This window comes from Lygodium microphyllum, chromosome 12 (genome assembly GCF_053477565.2).
Source record: "Lygodium microphyllum isolate KBCC chromosome 12, Lygodium_microphyllum_v1.1.10, whole genome shotgun sequence".
In the NCBI taxonomy this organism is placed as follows: domain Eukaryota; kingdom Viridiplantae; phylum Streptophyta; class Polypodiopsida; order Schizaeales; family Lygodiaceae; genus Lygodium; species Lygodium microphyllum.
In genome coordinates, this window is record NC_141146.1 from 138,032,731 (window position 1) to 138,055,434 (window position 22,704).

At 41.0% G+C, this 22,704-nt stretch overlaps 1 protein-coding gene across 3 annotated transcripts in view; it reads left to right on the forward strand.

Annotated features, from left to right (window-relative positions):
- The window catches only part of LOC148028339 (Pseudouridine synthase family protein), a 48,851-nt gene that overhangs the window by 20,525 nt on the left and 5,622 nt on the right, over positions 1–22,704 (forward strand). For 2 of the 3 annotated variants that reach the window (XM_087690155.1, XM_087690153.1), the window contains exon 4: positions 18,554–18,702. In XM_087690155.1, the coding sequence (XP_087546281.1) occupies positions 18,554–18,702 (149 nt within the window). The remainder of the gene's footprint in view (positions 1–18,553; positions 18,703–22,704) is intronic. The other variant, XM_087690154.1, reaches the window with a different exon arrangement.

The window sequence follows — 22,704 nt, forward strand, 5'->3', positions numbered from 1 at the left end:
CCAAAGGTACAAAAGTGTCCAACAGAAGGTTTTTGACTCTTCCAAGCCTCAAAAGGTGTAATTTTCTTCAATGCTCTGGTGGGGCATTTGTTCAAAACATGGCAAGCACACATGACGGCTTCCATCCAGAAACTATGTGGCAAGCTCTTTGCTTTCAGCATACATTTGGCCATCTCCATGAGTGATCGATTCTTCCTCTTTGCAACCCCATTCTGTTGTGGAGTATAAGCAGTAGTGTACTGATGGACAATGCCCTTCTGCTTTAAAACAGAATTCAGCATAGAGGACATGTATTCTCCCCCTCGGTTCGAATGGAGAGTCTTCATTTTACAACTAGACTGGTTTTCAACAAGTGCAATAAAAGCCAAGAATGCACCATACACTTCTGACTTTTTGACCAAAGAGTAGACCTAGCAAAAGCGAGTAAAGTCATCAATAAATGTCACAAAATAGTAACATCCTCCCAATGACTTTGTCTGTATAGGCCCACATACATCTGAATGCACTAACTACAACTTGGCTATTGCTCTAAAAGCTACATCACGGGGAAACAAAAACCGATGCATTTTCCCCAAAATACATCCTTTACACAAGTGCTCAGGAGGTCTCTCCAGTAGGTCTGCCTGTATCATAGCAGGAGTAAGAGTGGATGCCAAGTACGTTGACTGATCAACTGAAAGAGCATCCAACTCGTATAACCCATGACATAACGTGTCTGTCAAGACCAAAGTCATGTGTTTTTTGTCTCTCACCATGCATCTATCATCATCAAATGTGACTTGCAATCCACAATGTGCCAAAGAAGAAATAGAGAGCAGATTCTTCTTTATGCCGAGCACAAACAAAGCATCCTGTAGGCGGAGAATAGAGCCATCAATGGCTGTGAGCACAATCTCCCCAATACCTCTAATAGGGTATGGTGCTTTGCTGGCACATTGTACAGACTTGCCAACTAGAGTTGCACAAATAGAAGTAAATAAATCTCTGTGAGATGTAATATGCCTAGAAGCACCACTGTAAAAAAACCAAGTGCCTGCATCCGCAGTAGAGCTAAATGCTTGATCAGCCAAGAAGTGTCATAACTGCATGTGTAAAAGCAATAGTGCCTGTCTGCAATAAAGGACGCGGACTTTGTAGCAGTGGATGGAGCATCAGAAACATACATTATTGATTCCTTCTTCTTTTCCTTGGCGATGCGCTTTCTGCACTTGGTGATGTACTGGCTTGGCTTCTTGCAATAATGGCATTTTCCCTTTTTGGCTTGCGTGCCCCTTTGTTTTTTGCTTGCCTGTGATGTGCCGGAAGTCCCAGAACTCTGCGGAGCATTCTTTACTTGGCTGCCTTTGCCTTTTTGTCCAGCCATAAAAGCGTGCTTAGAGGCTATGGCATCTACACCACTATTTCTTCTTGTTTGCTTCTCCTCTAGAAGCAAACCGACTAATTGAAGAAAAGTGATTGGCTGTGTGGCAATCCTCATGGTGAGGTTTAAGGCCGTATGAAAAGCCAAGTACGAAGGAGGTAATGAGTTCAAAGTGGTAGATATCATCTGTGCATCGGAATAGTACTCATCAACATTCATGAGTTGCTCACGCAAGTCTTAAATTTTGTTCAAGTGATTCTAAATAGAATCACTAAATAGAATCACCTTCATCCATTTTCAATGTCTCTAGCTCTTTCTTTAAGAAAGAGGTGCGAGTCTCATTCTTGCCTGCAAACATTTGCTCCAAAGTTAGCCAAGCTTCTTGTGAAGAAGCTATTGAACGAATGTGGGCGATTATTGACCGTTGAACTGCCAATGCAATCAACGACAAAGCGTGTGCATCCTGTGTATCCCATGCTTTTTAAGCTGCTGTTCTTTGGGGAGTGGCTGAAGTGGAGCAGGCTGAGGTGCACGTTGTGTACGTCCTCTTGGAAGAGGAGTAGCTGGAGCCACAACTCCAGGTCTAGATTCTTCTCCACTGACATAATCCCAATGATTTTTCGCCACAAGCACATTCTTCATCATGAAGGACCAAAGTGAATAGTTGTTTCCATCCAATCTGTCCTCCTTGGATACATAGGTGAAGATATCTCCTCCCTGATTTGCAATGATAATCAATTACCAAAAGAAGCAAAAGAGCAATGCCCAAGCGGAACCAAATTGGAAATCTAAAAATTTCCAAAAATTGCAGGAAATACTTTTCTGCAATTAGTACACAGAGGTGCACTCTGTCAAAACTGTCTTTAATGCAGCAGTCCAAGGTGCAATCAGTGTTCAGCAACACTGTGTCAGCAAAATCCCCAAAATTTCTTGCCCCAGATTTTTTCAAAACAGTGTATTAGTGGCTATAACTACAGTACATGTGCCAATGTCCTCAAAAAACACAAAAGCCTCAAAATGTCTGAAAAATTTGGCCAAAAATTTGCATCCACTGTGTTCCAGACATGTATCCACAGCTCTATGTCTACGTGGGTAGAAACCCCCTCTTCCAGAAATGAATTCTGGAAGAAAAAAAGGTTAAAGAAAAAAAACCTTTGAAAGTGCTAGACAAGCTCATGGCCCAGGCATAGATTGAGTCACAAGCACAGGGTCAGAATGGTGGCGGGCTGCGTGTCAGAGATCTGATGGGACCTTCCTTAGACATAAGTGTCTGACGTGGCATTGGCGAACTGGTGGGTATAGGTGGATTGGACGTCGCAAGCGATGCCAGAGTCGGGTAGCGTGGTCGCTGGTCAGGGGAGGCGTAGCAGTACATGGAGTAGGAACAGGCGTGTTTGGGGTCGTCATGGGTGGATGGACCAGAGGTGACGTGGAGAAGGCAGGCGCTTCTCTTAGGCGCAGGCGGCGTTTCCAGATGATAGGCGGCGCTGGGGGTTGCTCTGGTACAGGCAGGCGACACTGCTAAGGGGTGGCGGGAGAATAGACGAGCTGCAGGGGCGGGCAGCAATGGCGAGCTGGCGAGCAGGGTAAGGGCCGAAGCAGCGTGGCGGGCAATCTCCCAAGTGAACTGGTGGGATGTAGGGTAGTGGCGCTGTTGTGTTTCCTGGCGCCACAGGTGAAGAACTTGCTTGGCAGTGGTGGCTACTTCCTGACTGGCGGTTATTGAGCAGAGTTGTACCTGAGTAGAGCTGAACTGAGCTGAACTCAGCTTTAGACAGGATCGAAGCTCTGCACAGAAATCAGTAGACAGTGTGAGAGTGAAGCATGATACCCAATGCGATAGACTGAAAAAGTGTAAACTGAAAGTACAAGGTACAACCCTTAAACCTTTGGGTTGTAGGGGGTGCTCACACCCGAACACGATAAGTACCCACAAGTGTGTGACATAAGCACATACGAAATAATACCATAAGTTTGGGGGAAAAACCTCTCCTATCGAGAGTAAAAAGTGTCCCAGTGTCCTACTGATTACCAACACTCCTATGTGAGCGTAGGCATAAGTGAGACGTAAGTGAAATACCCAACGAATCCCATATCTTGTGGCCCATTGTTGGACCTATGCATACGATGAAGTTGGCATGTCCTACTTGAGCTAGCTGTCAAGAGGCCTTGAAGGCTCTCCTATGAAGTCTATCTAGATGCATGCGGCCTATTCTGTGTATGAAGCTAATGGTCTAAAAAAGGGCCTCCATCATCAAGGGGGTGTAGCAAAATCACCTCTAATAATCTCATGTGGTACAAATGGTTTGGTGTAGATCATCTATTAGAGCATGATGACTTGTGCTCTCTCAATCATTGTCCATAGGTATGTATCCAGGTAGGAGGTTAAATAGGTGCACCATACATCATGGTTGGTGTGACCAGTGTGTCAAATAGCCACCTCCGTTTGCAGGGCTCTTGGAAGTGTGCCTGGTGGCACTGTCTCTCCATCATGGCCAATGCTGCGTATCCTCATGTGAACTGGTCTGTGGTTGCCTGCGCCATGGTGAATCTCTCGGCCGATGTATTGAATGTGACCCCTAAGTAGACATATGAGTCCACAACCTCCAGCTGTCCTGCTCCTAGGGTGAAGACTAATATCTTCCTCACTGGGGCTGATGTATGGATGATTAGGATCTTGGTCTTCCCAACATTAACTGTCAATCCACGCTGTGTGCAAAAGTTATGAATGGCATGGAGATGGCGTTGTAGACACTCCTATGACTCAGAGAACATAACAATATCATTAGCATAAAGCATAATAGAGACTAATGTACCTGCCATCTCTACCCCAGTGTTTCCTCTTCGTGTGATAGAGTCTTCTTTCTCATCAATGTAGGGTCCAAAGAGTGTAGGGGAGGGGATATCCGTGCTTCACTCTAATGGTGCCGGAGACCATGTCTAAAAGTCCTCCCGTGCATCTCTCTGTCTAGCACTCTCTCATATAGTGTGTAGATCCCCCAAATCATGTTTGATGGGATTCTAAGTGTATGTTGTCTCTATAGTAGTATATCTTGTGGAATTGTGTCAAAGGCTTTGCGGAAATCCACAAAGTAGTAGTAGAGTCTCTTCTTGCTCGCTTTAGCTTGCTCAATCATGCCCCTCAAGGTGAAGATGTGGTCAAGTGTAGAGAATCCCCATTTGAGTCCAGTTTGTCATGTTCCCCCTAATCTCTCTCTCTCTCTAGGTATGTGTTGAGCTCTGCCTCCATCATTGCTCCATATATCTTAGCCAATGTGTGTCCCACCACGATGGTCTTGTAATTACCAAGATCTGGGGGATCTTCGGACTTGTAATTGCACAATGGTATGAATGGTTTACTCGTCTGAGAAGCCCTTTGCTAGAGCCGTGTTGAGCATAAAAGCAAGGAGAGGAGCCAAAAATGTCCATTGGATAAATGAAGTGCTCACCTTGTATACCTATGTGGTCCATTGATTATTTATGTTGTAGACACACTATCGCTCTCCTCACCATATCATGTGTGAAGAAGGTGGATGTGGTGGAGCGAGGCTCTGGTGGGTGAGAAATCGATGGATGGTGTGGTACATCATATAGTACCTATGCATTAGGAGTGCCATGTCTCTGTCATTGATGGGTGTGGGGTAGTGTAGCTCTTGCAATCTGCGCCATGCTGTGCCTACATCCTTGCCCATGATTAAATGGTATAAATCCCAATATTGTGCCTCCTTATATGTGTGCTGCTTATGGCGAGTCAAGGTCCTCATCTACCTACGGGTCTTTGTGAGAAATCGATGGATGGTGTGGTACATCATATAGTACCTATGCATTAGGAGTGCCATGCGAGGCTCTGGTGTGTGAGAAATCGATGGATGGTGTGGTACATCATATAGTACCTATGCATTAGGAGTGCCATGTCTCTGTCATTGATGGGTGTGGGGTAGTGTAGCTCTTGCAATCTGCGCCAATGCTGTGCCTACATCCTTGCTCGTGATTAAATGGTATAAATCCCAATATTGTGCCTCCTTATATGTGTGCTGCTTATGGCGAGTCAAGGTCCTCATCTACCTACGGGTCTCCCTCTTTGTGATAGATCCTAGTCCTCTCTAGATTTGGAGATGTTTGTATAGCTTCTTGCACTCATCATCTTACCATCTGTTCTAGGACATGGTCCCAGGCTCTATGAGTTTGCTAGTGTATGTAGAGTGTGGGAAGCTTTGGAGAGCGGCTAAGTATAGGATGGAGGTGAGCTGGAGGGTGAGCATGCCTAGGGAGGCAGTATGCTTGAGTTGTGTAAGCGCATCATAGACATGATGTTTGTGTATGTCAGCTAGCTCTTATGTGCATTGTCCAATTCCTCCTTGGCCTTTTTGAATTCAGCAGCCACCAGTTACTCAATTTTGACCTGTTCCATTTTGGTAGGAGAGTCATTGGTCTAGCTATGTAGAAGTTCCCGCATAAAATTTGTAGATTCCAATGACAAGGTAGGTGGGGTGGTTTGGGGGCAGGTGAGGTACAGGCCCAGGGCGGGATAAAAGTCTAGGGCAAAGGTGAGGTGCAGGATAGAGACATGTCTTAGACTCACAGAATTTGTGGGACATTGTATAGGGGTTGGAACCCCAATCAGACCCTCCCCTTGTTCCACCTAAGGTTGTCTATTCTTGGAAGGCCCAAAATGCCTCTATCATTGTTGAGTTAATGCAAGGATTGCTTCTAAAATTCCACACACAATTTAGCATTTTGACCTTGCATCTGAGCAATGGGAACACTTGATTGACCGTCATGCAACTTAGGATAGGACTTGTCATATCAATCTTGATTGTGAGCTCCAAGAATTTAGGATTCTAGACCGGGATGACCTTAAGGTCAAGTTGACTGAATATCGCTGCTTGCTAAGTTCTCCATTACAAGCATTCCTAAGTGCTCTCATGAACAAGTCACATTGTTCCCTCATAAGCTTCTAAAGAAATAGTTCAATCTCATTCAGCAAGTGATTTCATAGTTGACTGTGCCCATAATCATGAATTTAAGTGTTAGCTACCATGTTACGTTCGGCTGTTCGATCAGTTTCATAACAATGCTGCTCACTTTTTAGAGGGGGCTCTTGTTACTACTTCTTAGAAGGGGCAGCAAGGGAAGGGCAAACCAAAACCCAACTCAAACTCAAGACTATGAATCACAAGTGAATTCCTAGTCTTCTCTCAAACAAGGGTGTTAGAATTGTTGAAGGAAAATAGATACTATCAACAATGTCAAAAGGATGGCCATTTTGACGATGAGTATTGTTCAAAGACTAGAGGTACACAGCCAAAACCCGTAAATCAGACCCTTGCCCGTCAATATCAAGGTAAGCCCCAATAGGATAGGTGGGGTGGCACTAACCGACAAAATTAGGAGCAATGGAGATCTCAAATCAAAAGACCTACTAGTTAGCCATCACTACTATCAGCACCGTTCTTAACTCCAAGGGGCATATTTGACTAGTTTGCTAGAAAGTCAATGGACTTTCGTCCTCTGGCCCACCTCGTCTCTGACTCTCTTAGAGACATCGAGGATGCTAGCTTGGTCCATATTTGTAAGTTGCCTCCTGACGAGGCGATTGCAAAGGCCCACTCTACTTGATCAAGTAGTTGTCTCAATGCTTGGATTGTTGATAGTGGAGTTGCACATAACATGACCCCTATTTAGGACATTTTTCTCACTCCAGTCCTTGCAGTTGAGAATATCCATAGTCACCAGAAACGTTTTGTCTTGTTTTTTGTTTTGGGGTTTCCTTTCACGTTTTGTTTCATTGGCCACCTTGAGGTTTTGAAAAATATTAATTATAATAATCCGTAATATTAATAATTATATATAAAAATTAGTAGTACCTGTAATCTAGGTCGTAGATCTTAGATGATAGAGGTAAAAAATCAAAGCCTAGAATATGAATATCCATTTTATCTAGATTCTAGATTCTAGATTTATCATTCTACTTGGTTAGAAATTACAAATTAGCATTCATAATTCACAAATCACATATTACAATGTACATACTATACCATGATTTGTGAATCATCATCTACAATAACAATGGATAAAATATTTAACTGGTAACATAATATAAACTTCAAAGTAAAATTAAACAGATGAAACTAATGTTAATGGCTTATGAGAACATTAGCATACTTTTGCATAGATGATAGAACATAACATAAACATAGAAAATATAATAAAAGAGTCAAAGAATCAAGAGTATAAACTTAAACCTCTTGGTTGGTACAAACTATATCCAAAATCTAGTCACAATACACATCAATTATGATTAAGTATGTAGCTAGTAACTACTCTTGGCTATCAAAAGGGCCACTACCACTAGTAGAGGAACTAGCTTGATCCATCTCATCTAGAGACTCTAATGATGGTAACATCTTATGTTGTATATATGAAGTGGTATGACAACGACCAAGCCCATGTCCACAACCCTGTCGAGGAACCTCCTTGCCTCTGCAAGCAATGGTAGTAGAGGCTAGCATATCATCTACTACATGAGGAGAAGAGCTCTGTCCAATGTCATGTAAGTGTAACTCCTGTGCCATAGTAGCCATGGCATATATCTGGGCACGAGTTACACGTCAAAAGTGCAACTCATCTTTCGAAGGAAATCATAAGCAAAGTTCTCGTTAGTGCATCTCTGGATGAAAGTAAGGTTAACCACCTCTCCTCGTTATATGCCTACCTCTAGCTTGGCAATGACCTTGATATCTACTTCTTTCACCTTCCAGTGAAGCCTCCTCCTCTCTCAAGATCTTGGCCTTGTAGCTTCTCCAACAAGCGCAGATTGGCATTCACACAGACCAACTTCTCTTGTTGGCTTGTGTTCAACTTGTTAGAGAGGGTTTGTGAGAAATCAGTATCTGCAAGCAAATGCATTCAAAATTACCAATGCACATATAAGAGATTGAAAAACAAAAGCATTTACTTATTCCTTTTCTTGGTATGGATATTTGGGTATATGGTCCAAATGTGCTCTGCTGCACCACTAGTGCACTCTTAGGAGAGCACACGAAGAGCCAAGGAATGCTCATTGGATATAAGATGCCCATTTATTTCCCACCAAGACATGGCAAGACGACTTTCCTTGTCTAAAGGTGACCTCTTGTGCAAAATGATCATGATTATGCATGAAAAGGATCATCTCATGCTCAGTTCTATTCATGGATTATAATCCAACATTAATTTAAAAAATTAGTTGGTATATATTGGTTACTTATGATCAAAGACACAAAGCAACAAGTTGTAACTCATAAGCTAGAAAGAGAGCTTACTGATCTCTTGGATTTGACTCAAAGACCTGATCAAGGTACCAAGTCCATCCTAACATAAGCTTTCTATCACTCTAGTGCTTCGTATCCTTATAACAGGATAGAGTATGTATGAAACCATGTGGATTGGTTTATCAAAGCAATCTCATCTCTCATTCTATATGCTCGTTAAATCACCAACTCTACAAGTTGCATGGTATCTCTCATTAGTAGTTTACTATTAGCAATTTCACAAAGCAAATATATAAATTAACGTTTAGCATTTACCTCTTCATGGATAATGTAGGGCATGACAACAGGGCCTTATGGAGCTCGTGTAGTCATAAAGTAAGCTCAATGTATATCCCTTGTGATCAAAGAGGCACAAGATAAATAGAGAGGTGAGACGGCTTCTTTGATAGCCTCTACCTCATCCCAAAACCCATTATTCAATATGTAAGTTGTTATCTCTCGTGCTTTGACTGTCTAACTCCCACTCCATGCATTCCACTCCTGGCTATATACAAGTCAACAAAGAGAATCTTTTCTTTGCACCATCCTAGACACATAGTTAAGACACAAGACTCAAAATACTTGAAAGTTGAATTGTTTGTTTTATATGCATAATAAAAGTCATGAATGATAACTTACCGGTGCAACACAAGAAATAAACAGCTGAAATGCGTCTTTGCTGGCTTCACAAGGTCGTAGTGGTAAATACTTCTAAATAGAGCCAAAGCCAAGCACTTGCAAGTGATGAAATTGATTACATGCAAGGCTTTCTCCAAGGTTGGCTCCACCCAAGGAAGTGATGCTATATTCTCCATTATGAGATCAAGTGAGTGTGAGGTATATGGAGTCCACACAATAGTGGGATAGTCCCTCTCAACGTACTCACCCATCTTGGCACAATTTCAACCATTATATGTTATGACTCGCACCACATGCTATGTCTCGATCTCATCTATGGCTCTCTCGATATAAGAGTAAATCCACTCCCCACTAATGCTTAAGCTAGGGGGTAAAGCATCCACCATACGCAACAATGTGGTACTAGCACAACATGATTATAAGATACTAATAATGTGTCGATGTCTCTACAAGTGCTAAGAGTCAACAAGTGTCATTAGTAGCTACTAATTATTGACTTTGTATACTAAAAAATTAAAAATAGAATAAGCAGTATGTAAATTAAAAAAAAAACATTGAGTAGATACAATTTACCACTTACCCTATCACTCCATCCATCGGATATAATACTGCATCGTGAGAAGCCATGAAAATCCAATTCGAAACTTTGAAGCATTAAGGCGAAGGAGAATAAGATGGAGGAATGTAAGTGTGCGGTGAAGAAGCATGTGGAGAAGAATGAGAAAGGGGAAGAGGTAGAACTTGGAAGAGAAAGAGATAGAAGAAGAGAAAGATATGGAGGAGAAAGAGTAGAAAGAGGACTAGAAAGAGATGGAGGAGAAGTAGAAAGCAATGGAGTAGGAGGAGAGAGTGATGGAGGAGGTGGTTTCAAGGAGAACGGAGAAAGCGATGGAGGAGGAGGCCATGGTTAAATGCAAAACAAGCCAAGAAGGCATGAATAGGTCAAGAGAAATTGGCACAGGCTATGTAATCTGTGAGTGAGAGGAGAACACACAACGAAGGTCTCTAGATACCGATTGGATGGTTCGAGACAAAACGTGCCCTAGAAACTTACAAATAAAAAATATAAAAAACTCACCTTAAACGTTTTATTTCACAGCCCCATTTCGTGAAACGAATGAAACATTTTGCTGGTTTCACGGTTTCACATTTTGTCGAGATGAAATGCGGTTTTTGGTTGCTATGGGAATATTGAATGCGGAAACAATGTCTTGGTCAAGATCAAGGGTCTAGATTGCATTAAGCTTGATACTGACAAGAGCCCCAATCTCGCTTCATAGGATTATATGTATTATATCCCCTTGCTTGGGGTGAATCTTTTATTCATCTAGCAAATTTGTCAATTGGGGCAAGTGGTCTTCTTTATCGCAATGATGGTCAAGGTGCTTGATGCCCAAACTGGTTTAATGATTTCTCGTGGTAAGGTGCAGTCTAATGGCCTGTATATGATGGTCCAATTCCTATCCCAGTCCACTATTGAGAACTCTTAAGTTTTGTCAGTTAGTCCCTAGCTAACCAACGAATGATAAGTGTCTCTAGCATTTCTACCTAGGACACCTTGGGTATGACTTCTTTCTCTCATCAAACCACTCATAGAGCTGAGGGGCCTCTTAGGTTGATTCACGTTGTCCTTTGTGGACCAACATCCACTACGGCCATTAATGGTGCATTATACTTCTTTTTTATTGTGAATGACTGTTTGAGATATATGTGGGTTTACTTCATAAAGCATAAATCCGATGCCTTTAGATATTTCTTTGCTTAGGTGTGTCTTGTGAAAAATCTGATAGGATTTTGTATAGGTTCTATGATGAGTGATAGTGGTGAGTTAATCTCCCATGAGTTTACTGAGTTCTTATACAAGCATGGCATCTCTAGCCAACTCACCTTTATCAACTCCCCTTCTTAGAATGCAATCATGGAGCTAGGAATTGGATGGTAATGAACATGGCCCGCTCTATGCTGTTTACAGCAAACTCGCATAGTTTCCATGCATTTTGGAAAGAGGAGTCTCAAAAATTGGATGAAACAAAGTTCCGGCCATTTGTAATTTGTGGAAATAGTGTTTTGGAATATACCAATAAATTATGATATAAATAATACTATATGTGTTTATGCTTAGAAATATACATATATATGCACACACTAAGCATATTAGAGACTAGAGTCATTGAACAATCCAAGAATCCAAGATCCATGATTCGCATTTCGCAATTTCACATAGTTATCATTTTTGTCGGCTACAACTTGCAACATTCTTTAGTACTCAATAATCTTAAATCACCCAAAGTAACTTACAAGATTCTGAAACAAAGCAACCTACATGTGACATGTCACATGAATCATATTAGAGACTAGAGTCATAATATGCTTAGTGTGACATGTCACACTAAGCATATTAGAGACTAGAGTCATTGAACAATCCAAGAATCCAAGATCCATGATTCGCATTTCGCAATTTCACATAGTTATCATTTTTGTCGGCTACAACTTGCAACATTCTTTAGTACTCAATAATCTTAAATCACCCAAAGTAACTTACAAGATTCTGAAACAAAGCAACCTACATGTGACATGTCACATGAATCAAAAGCGTAACATCATAATGTCTATCATTTGGGAATCATTACTCAAAACTTAAAAGTCAAGTTCATAAGAGTAACATGGTGCCAATCAGGATCAGGAGCCATCGTGATTGCTTGGGTGCAAGCTACCCAAACATCAAACAAATGACACATAAGACTGAAATAGTGTGCACACAGTTGGCAAGACTAAAAATTTCTCATGTCTTGGCTGAAAATTGCAAAAATTCAGGTCTGAAATTTGCAGGAAAATAGGTTGAATGCTCATAGAAAATGACATGTAAGGATTAGTAGTGTGCACATGGTTAGCAAGACAAAAAAATTCATATACCTTGGCTGAAAACTGCAGAAATTCAAGTCTGAAATCTGCAAGAAAACAGGTTGAATGTTTACAGCTGAAGCTTATTTTTCGAGAAGAGAGCTTTCAAGTTTCAGCGTTGCTGAGGTGACCACAGACTTTTTGGGCATGGAGGTTGTTTGATCTAGGAATAAGATCTCGCATGTGGTGAAACCTAGGTATTGTACTAATCAGACATGGCCAATGGCTCCATGTCATGAGGACATGTATTTTTGAAACCTCACTTAACATGTGGATTAATTTTTAATCACATGATTACATCAATGTTGCACATATGAGGTGTAACTAAGATTAAAGTAAATTTATGAGCCGGGACTCCAAGAAATCATGGGATGTTAAAAGTTGCTATAAGTTATGCTGCACAGGTACTTGGTGGTATCTGGTGCTAGTTGTTGGCCTAGATCATTCGTTTGTCCATAAGTGTTAGTTAGTGACACTAGAGAAGTGGCGTTTAATGGTACTTAATACCAATCTGACGGTTAAAGATGGCGCAGAGACACTTAGGAATGGAAGTTATTTAGCCAATTTAATTATTGGGCAGTTAGATTATTTTTATGAGCTTTGAAATAGTTATTAGATTAATTTTCAGAATTTAAAGAGTGAAAAGTAATATTTAATTATGGATAATGCTGAAAAACCATTTGGGAAAGTTGCCACTTGTCAAAAACGCCTATGTAAGACTGAAGAACGTCTTTAAAGGTTGAAGAGAGACATTCTAGTGTATTTAGCCTGCACGAGAGGGGGAGGAGATGCTATTGGCTTGATTTGTAGCCATTGGAGGACCTTGTGAGGTAGCTAGGGGTAAGAGAAGACCAATCAACAGTAGATGACAACATCTACAAGCCATTGAGACAGGGCAGCGGCAGTAAATGACTAATTTTCTTCAGTTCTTTGCATCTACAAGTTGTTGAGATAAGGCAGCAGTAGTAAATGACAAATATTTTTTAGTTCTTCGCGAAGAAAGTCTGAATTTTCTCTCTCCTTAGCATTCTCTCTCATTTCCCAATCTTTCTACGGCCTTGCTCCGTAGATTACAGCATTGAGATCACCAGAGGCTGAGAAATTTCAGATTTCTCTACTGTAAACCTTGATTTGTAGCAGAAATTAGGGTTTAGTAATAGCCTCGAGAAGCATGCCAAAAATTGGAAGCTCCAAGACTTGGGGACTAGCAAATCAATGAATTTGGGGCATTTTCCATCTCCATCAAAGTGGGTGAAGACTAATTGACCGCCCGAATTAAGGGGCAAATTAGATTGAAGACTTGCTGGTCATTTTGGATAGCAAGGGGAGTTGGAATATCGAAAGGGATTGGGAGAATCCCATTAAACATCAAAATTTTCTTCAATTAAGTTAAATAAATACTAAAAGGGGTCAGTTTTGGGGCCAATATGGTGTTCAATGTCCTGGATTATACGGTAAAGTGTGCATTTAAGTTTTGTGAATTTGTGAATTGTTGTAAATAGTGCTTAATCAAGTTATTTATCACCCTATTTGAGGAGAAAGGGTGATTTTACTCCACCTCTTGATCCTATTATGAAACTGTCTAAGAATCCCCATGGTCATCCCTTTGATGAGTATACATATACATTTGTGGTAGGGAAACTTCTCTAGTTGATTCATACTAGGTTAGACTTAGCTTACTTAGTAACTTTGCTTAGTCAATATTTAAATGGATCTAAAATGTCACATTGGATTGCTTGCATGTGTGTGTTGAGATATGTTCAGTGTACCTATCCTTATGGCCTAACATATGGTCATGGTTTGATTTTATAGGGTTGTATAGATTTAGACTAGAGAGGAGATCTCGACACTTGGCGTTCCCATGACGGTTACATCTTTACCTTGGGTATGGTTGTGTAAATAGGAGATGGTGTTTGCCTCCACTGTCAAGGCAGAGTAGAGGGCCCTCTATGATGGCATTACAGAGATTGACTACTTGAGGAGCTTGCTGGTGTCACTTTAGTTTCCATGTGACATTCTGATTGTCGTCTTCTACGGCAACTAGAGTCCCATGGCACTAGCTAGTAACTCCATGACCAGTGTGAAGACAACACACATAGTAGTGCATTACCATTTTACTAGAGAGTAGGTTAAGCTAGATAGATTTGAAGTAGGTACTATCCGCCTAGAGTTCATGCTATTATGGGACAATTTTGCAAACATATTGACCAAGCTGATCAATTTTTTGGTTTTTTAGTGCTTACTACCCATGATCAGTATGGGCACTCCCTCCCCTCTACTTCAGCCTGATGGAGAGAGGGATTTTCCTTTAGCTTTTCCTTCCACCATCCAATGGCAAGAGGGGGTGGCTTTCTACTCTTGGTATTGACAAGATTATGGTTACTCTTGCTTCATGCCTTGGGATGATTATGGGCTAAGCTATGTTTGCAATCGCTTCTTTGTTCCAATTTTGGGCCTGAGAGGGGATGCTGAGTTAAAAATGTTAGATATACCCAATGCCCCACCCTCATAAGGTGCCACCAATGGTCCATGGTGCTCAAAGTTGTAAGGCCCCCATTATGAGGAGAAGCCAAATGTGAGCCCGGACATTGGTTGAGTCCTGACTTGTATATCAGATAAGGTCTATGTGACCGGATGGCCAAAAAGGTGACCATTGTGGGTCTAATCTTTGGGTTGGACTGAGTAATTAAGCTGGTAGCAACTCGAGGCACATTGCATCGATTTGCGAGGTAAGTGAGTTAAAAGGGGCCCCTATTTTGGGGTCCGGGGGCCGTGGAAGCGACCCCTGGCGACGGTAAAGGGAATATTCCTTGGAATTCCTTGGCCGACTAGTGGAGGCTCATATGGTAGGTCGGTCATGCTGACCTAACCGCCTTCACAGGCTTTAAAAGCTAAACCCCTTCACAGCCATCGATAATCTATCTTTCACAGAGTCAGAGTTGTTCCAGCTAGCCTTAAGCTCTTCACCTATCTTCTGTCTAGATCGCCATCTAAGCTTCACTGTGGAAGCGCACGGGTGGACAGAGCAATCTCTGTATCAGTTTTTTGGAGCTAAAGAAATTTTCTAATTCTCCTCTTATCTGTTGTGTACTCTCTATCTCTATCTCTTTCTCAGATTCTGTTCGCTGCACCGTGTAATTTTTTACAAAAAAATGCATTATAGCTCCTTATTACAGCCCCAAAACATGCTTATTACTAGAAGATTCATTAAATGACCACTTTCCTAGAAAGTGTCTTTGTCCCACATGTCAAACCCTAATTTGGGAGGATCCATTCAGTGTCCACCACTCAGCGATAATCTTATTTTGCAGATTGTCGGTCCCCTATTCTTTGCTTTCCACACCCCTTCTCGATAGATATCTTAGTTCAAGCTTGTTGTTCATCAGCCAAGCGCTTGCTACCAGCCTACTCCAGCTGTTGGCAATATTTTTCAGCCCTCTATCATTGCACATGTTATTTAGTGTTACTCTCTAGCTGTTGATGACTGGTTTCCAGCCTTTGCCCACTACGAGACATCCTCCAAAGCCTGTGTTTGCTGCTGTTTGATCTGTTCCAGCCTACATTTTCAGCTTCCAGCTTGTTGCTATCATCATCATGACAGTACAATGCTGCAGTCGCAATTTCCAGCCTGTTGCCTACTTCTCTTTGCACTTCTTCAGCTGCTGCATCTCTCCTTCTCCTCATAGTCTTCAAATTTCCTCGTATCCTCTCCCATCTCTCACAAAGAGTATGCACAATCTTGGTTCAGATCGTAAAGAGAGTCTTTGCAGTCGATTTGTCCAAAAAATTAATAGCCTGGCTGCATCTGGTTGTCCATATGTAGCAAGCAGTAATACTAGCTATGATCTCCCATCTATGACAATGCGCCTAAGTCCACAGTACCTATGAAACATCTGTCATGGTAATCCTACTCATAAGCTGCCCCAAAACAAGATAGGCATGATACCCCTATACATCCTCATATCTACACATTGCTTCTTTATTTGTGACCCAAGCAAGCGTTCCCCACGAAGCAATCACTGAGTCCACAATAACATGAATTACCATCCTAAGGGCTCTCCTCTAGACCTCCTGAGCCCTTGGGTGATCCTTATGTAGTCCCTTTGTGTCTTCTCATGCTCCCCACATCTAGCGTAAGGGACAAGATTTGTACCATAGCCAAGCCAAATTATTGGATATGTTCATTAGAGCCTTGTAGTGTGCAATTGTGCTCCTTAAGTTTGCTCCAATAGCAATTGTCTAAATAATAACAACAATGCTATATCAAAATGGAAGTCTTTCAAATGTGGTCAAACAAAACCATGTAAACAAAGTTGTGTTTAGCAAGAGAAAAACAAGGCATCTAACAACAAATCCAAATCACTAGTTACAATCAATGCCACAGGCAATGTGGTGGCAAATACATGATGCATTATGAAGATGCTCAAATTACTAACAGCTTAGGAAAAGTTGTAAGGCAAGTAAGCATTGGATAGATGACGAGCAATGTAAATTTTTATTTGTTCCAATTGGTTAAAGATCTTGGTCTAAAGAATGAAGACATGGGAACTTGAGCGAAAACTTCCTCAAGCCTTAAATGCCTCAAGTGTTTGTTATTTCCATTTTCTTGAAATGTTTTGTTGTCAAATAAGTGAATACTATAATTATCAAGCATACTACATTGTACAAGACACTCATAGAACAATAGTGGCATCGCTTGCTTTAGCCTTGTGAAATTCCTCTTCTTGGCCATATCATTCATCATTTGTGCTATCCTTTGGGCCAAAACATGTATGTTAAGGAGATGACTGGATAGGTTATGTAAAAATTGTGTTACATGTGAGTAGTTTGCTTTGAGAGCAAAACACAAAGTTATTCGATCAACGATTACAATTGGCTGATTGGAGCCTTTAGTGTAATATGTCTACCATTAGACCTTTATCTTTACAATCAGTATGGATAAAGGATCAGGCTAATAATCTTGGGTGCTTGGAAAAGCTTCATAAGAAGTGGCAAAAAATTCAAAAGAGCATATACAAAAGCAAGCTACATCTCAAATTGATGAGACATTGTAGGTTCAACTTGTGGATCCTACATTGATGATTGTGCCCATGGAAAAAACCGTGACGTTTAATGGTTTTTCCCTTAAGAAGTAGCCTTCTAGATAGATTGGTGTTATGTTTGAGAACTTGATTCCCTTCTCACAACTTCGGTGCAGACCTTTGGATGTTTGATGTCCTGTTTCTTTCTTTGAGGAGATCCTCACAATTTCAGCTTGGGTCCAGATTATGGGTGCTCTTGTTGTATGATTCTTTAGACTCCACGATAGTGATCAAAACTTTTTTTTTTCAAATGCTTTTGACAAAAATTATGCTCACACTAAGGCGTAGACCTAATTGTACATATAGTATAAATCCTTACAATGATTTCATCCCCCAAAAAGTTGCGCAAAGCTTAAGCACTGGCCTATGTGAACACTCTGCAATTTTCTCCATCTTTGTGCCATAGATGGGGGAACGATCACCTCCTTTTGATGGAGTGAACTAAGAATCCTCATCCAACACCCCCACCTCTCTTGCCCCACCACCTCTTGTCCCCCTTCTCTCCCCTCACTCTTTTTCCTCTTTTTGTAGGCACTTTTCGGTTTTCTTTTGTCCCTTGATGCATGAAGGAATGTATCCTCTTATGCATCCATTGTGTGTTGTGCACACAACGAACATGGTTTTAAAGATGCAAGAACCACAACGGCTCCCTATCCTTAATCTAGCCCTCAAGTTTTCTAGGGTAAATAAACAGAGAAAAGGGACTTGTTTCACAATGGGCTTGTGTTTCATCAAAAGCAGAAACCGAAAGCACGGATAAGACTCAGAAATAACAAATCATTAGATTGAATTCTTCATGATGTAATAAAGTGGGGAAATAGCAATGTTTGTTAATTTAAATAACAAATCATTAGATTGAATTCTTCATGATTGTCAAATGTTCTGTGAGCAGACAACATCCCTTGATCTCAAGGCCCCAAGATTGGTTGTACTTTGCGTGACTATGGATGTGCTTCCTATCTTGTTTTGAAGTTACATAAACAGTGAATTTATTGGAGAGTGCTAGCTTTTTGACTTCACATTTTCTGATGGGAAATCCTATAAATCATGTAATGCATCACCATTCTTTGTATAATGGGTTTCTTGGTGGATTTTGGAATGAGGATGTTTTGAGATTACATAAAACATAGTGAGAAATTGTATTAGCTTTTTGGAATGTAGCTTTTCTCTTTGCCATTGAAGTGTTATTAGGGATATGATACACCCTTTGATCTAGTAACATATCTTGGTGGGTTTGAGGTTACTTCTGTCATTGTAGATTGGATTTTTTAACATTTCAGGTCCACTCTCTATCAACAGTGATATCATTCAAAATGGAGGTTGAACTAGACACTTGGCGAAAGGATGATCATGGCATTGCAATTGCTGATAAAATAAATTCTTATCTTCCAAGGGGCATACAAGTATTTGGATTTGAATTTGTAAACCAGTTAGGTTTTCAATCTCTGTTTTATCTATCACTTTATGTATTTTTTTCTGATATCTAAGTGTGGTAGACACTACAATATTTATCGATTGCTGAAAGAGCCTAGCAATGTCTATTGGATACTACAGCTTGCGCAAGCCTGCCTTGATCTTTTTGAACATGGAATACTCGATCATTTCACCAAAAGTTTCTCTATACTTCAAAGATCAACTCTTCCTGATGTAAAATTGGTTTTTGTCACATAAGTTTAACGGCTCATTCCTTTTTTTCTCACTTTTCATCCTAAACTGACCATGCACCGTAACTTGGATACAAATGACCAATAGAACGAATTGTTTCCTTTCAAAGAGGGGAGAGATTCAATGTCTTGCTTGTTTAGAGCGCAAATTTCTTGTACTGTGGCATCCTTCGTTGGTTTGTTTTGCCTCAATTGTTCAAAACAGGACAGGTGAAACACAAAGAGTCTGTGCTCCTTGAACATCTGTTGTATCGCATCTTTCATAGTCAGTTTGCTCATCGAGTCAGCATTGTTTCATTCTCTTCTTCTTCATTCACATTATTTCTAAGTTCATTGTGTCAGTCATGGTTGTTCACTCTTTCTGTTTTCTCTACAAACTCAAGTGTATCCTCACAAATTGTTGGTTTGTTCAATGTTCAATCTCTTTACAGTGTAGTCAGCTTTAGCACACTGAAGCAGTCTCAAGTGGCACTTGCCGCTAGCCCATTGGATGTTTCAACAGTAGTGGCTTTTTTTGACTATATGACTCCGCACTCTTGATGAAGCATCAAAGATGAATGCTTCTCTCTCTCTCTCTCTCTCTCTCTCTCTCTCTCTCTCTCTCTCTCTCTCTCTCTCTGTGTCTCTCTCTCTCTCTCTCGTGTCTTGGCTCTCACATCTGAGTGGCTGATTACTGTTGCAAATTTCTTGGACTGAAGTCTGAAATTTCTGAAATTTTGGGAATTTCAGACATCAACAGCAGTTTAACTCTCAAATTGTTGAGAAACACCCTTTAGTATTAGCTTAAGGATCTTTGAAATCTCTGATTAGAAGTCTGAAATTTCTGAAATTTTCAGAAAATTTAGATGTTAACAGCCACTAAACTCTCAAATTTTTGAGAAACACTCTTTTCCCCTTTACTATTGGGTTTAAAATCTCTGAAATTTCTGATTTTACAGCTGAAATTGACATTTCAGCAAGCTAAATAGCAGATGAAGCTTCATCCCCATTCTTCTGCTTCAAGCCGACACAAATGGGAAGAAAGAAAAAAGTGGAACGGGAATTTGTAACAACTGTGAAGCAATGTTGAAGGGGGCAATGTACATGCAAGTGCAAGTGGTGTCAGCACACTTGGGATTCTAGTTTTCATTCAGCTTGGTAGCCGACTTACTCAATTTAGCATAAAATACTAGAAATTTTACTTGCCACCATGTAGTATATTACCTTTTACTAGGCTTTCTCTAGGTCTTGTATAAGCTTGGCGAAGCACATCATCAGGAACTTTATTAGGTTAGGGCCTAGGTAAAGATGGAAATCCAGCGATGGCTGATGTAGCCTAGGATGGTAGCCCAGATTTAGAGGTGGTTTGGGATCATAGACCCAAACAGTCAGAGCAGAGCTCTTTTGGTGAAGCTGATTGTAAGAGGGGCCTTCTTTCAGGCAAGGAGTCTTGAAAGTAACTACTCTTGTGGAGATTGGAGTCTAGTTTTTCAGCTGATGGAGGACCCTGGCAGCCCCATATTCAGTTGATTTCTCAGCAAATCTGAGCCATGGGGCTTGGGAACAGATTTGTGGTCAGATTGCTGCTGCCATTATTCAGGCTTGAAGATCAGTGTATGTTGGACTTCACCAGATTGCTCCAGCTACACTTGAAGAGGAGATGAGACAGCCTCTTTTCTTCAATCAGTTACTCAAGAGAGAGAGGCCACAACACCATCAAAGAGAGAGGCCTCACTTGAAGAGGAGATGAGACAGCCTCTTTTCTTCAATGAGTTACTCAAGAGAGAGAGGCGACACCATCGAAGAGAGGACATGCTTATCTTGGGGGGGCTACTCTTCGCATCTACAATGGGGAAGTGGTTTACCTTTCTAGAGCTATTGGTTGAGTCACAAAGGCAGAGGTTCTGTGGCATTAGAGGGGCCAGAGACATGATACTGTTGGCAAGGTGGTTCCCCCAAGGTGGAGGATTGATACAGACTCCTTTGAGACATGGATTGGGCTCTTTACTCGAGGCAACAATCGTATTACAGTAGTTACTACCACCAGAGAGAGTGTTTACTTTTCAGTACATCAGGATGGCAAGCTCAAGCAAGAGGATGTAGACCAGCCAGAGTTTACTGAATGCTCTTGGCAGAGGAGTAAGGTTGTGGCTCATTATTATAGGACTTGGTATCTAGACTTGGACCCTGCAACCTGCATGATGGATGGTTACAAGTATTGGGCGTGTAGGAGACTGCCTCTACAGAGAAGACAATGGGATCCTGGGGAGTATATTTAGAGAGATCCATTTGCAAAGGCACTTGTAGATGCCACTTTTTTAGATAGACCGCCAAATTGGGGAGGAGGATACAGATGACTAGGATTAGGTGTAATGCTAGCAGTGATTGAACATTGGATTGCACAGGGAATCACAAATTTTCTTACTCACTTTTGAGGGAGATTGGAAGATAGGTTTAGACCCAGAAAGATCTCTCTCTTTTTGTGGTTAGCAGCATGCAGAAGCCTAGCAATTGGCACTTGGCTTGGTTATAGTAGAGATCTAATCACCTATGCTAAATTCAAGAGCTAGAGAAGCAATGTGTATTGAATTACACTAGGCACATGAGTTATGGAGGAGACCCCTTAGGATGGATGATGTTTCGTGGCTCAATAGAGTCTATGATTGTGACAGAGGGGAGGGTTCAACAGGCCACGAATAGAGAGCCAGGTTGCTGATATGATGATACATAATGATACACGAGAGTCTATGACTGAGACATAGGGGAGGGTTCAATAGGCCACGAATAGAGAGCCAGGTTGCTGATATGATGATACATGAGGGCCATGTTTAACTCATTTCTAGTGAGCTATTGAGCAGGAGTGCCATGCTGGATTTTTCAGAGTCATTGTGGACTTGGGGCACTGCCATAAGGGGGAGCCCATGGTTAGCATCATTGTGTGGTACATTTGGATAACAAGATGTAGCAACGCAATCTATTGAACATATCCACTGAAGAGACTCTCTCTTGGATTTGGGAAAAGATTATACATGTTCTTTGAGGGAGATGGAAGAGGATATAGGGTGGTTTGGAGTCCATGAAGAGGAGGAGGAGAGATGCTTTTCTCAGGACCTAGGATTCTAGCACTTTGTTTTATTGTTGTTCGCACATGGTTTGGCTTTATAGATCTCCCCAATTGGCTATTCAGTCAAGCCTTGTAATAGACCTTTAGTTGTATTCTTTATTATCTTTGTTTTCTAAGTCCCTTGTATGTTTATAATTTTTTTGCCTGGGTATACTTTGTCCCAAGGGGATTCATCAATGGAAATTTATTCTCTCTTTAAAAAGAAATAGAGAGTGCTAATGTATTTTATCCTTGTTTGTCTTTTCAATTACATGAAGTTCAAACATTAGTTTTCTTCGTGATATGCAATGAATGTGTGCAACATTGTTGACGACAAGTAACACAATTTCACATGGTTTGTCTCATATAAGATATCAAAGCTTAGACCAACAAACTAAGATTTTATTGCCATGAGCAATTAGAGAGGAAAATTGACCATCTTTGACAAATGAATGAGTAGAAATCATGGGTGCAACTTCTCAGCAGCTCTCCACGCCCATTGTTTCTCCACTTGACTTGGTGTTTAGAAAGAGAAAATTAGCTTTGATAACTAGCCTTCAAATGCGGTGAAAAGATGAAAGAAAGCCATTAGTAAAGACGTTGTATTCTGGGGGCTACTACAGTAGTAGAAAGTCTTCATTTCTACACCCCTCATCGTTGTCCATGAACTCAAATCTTCATCCGA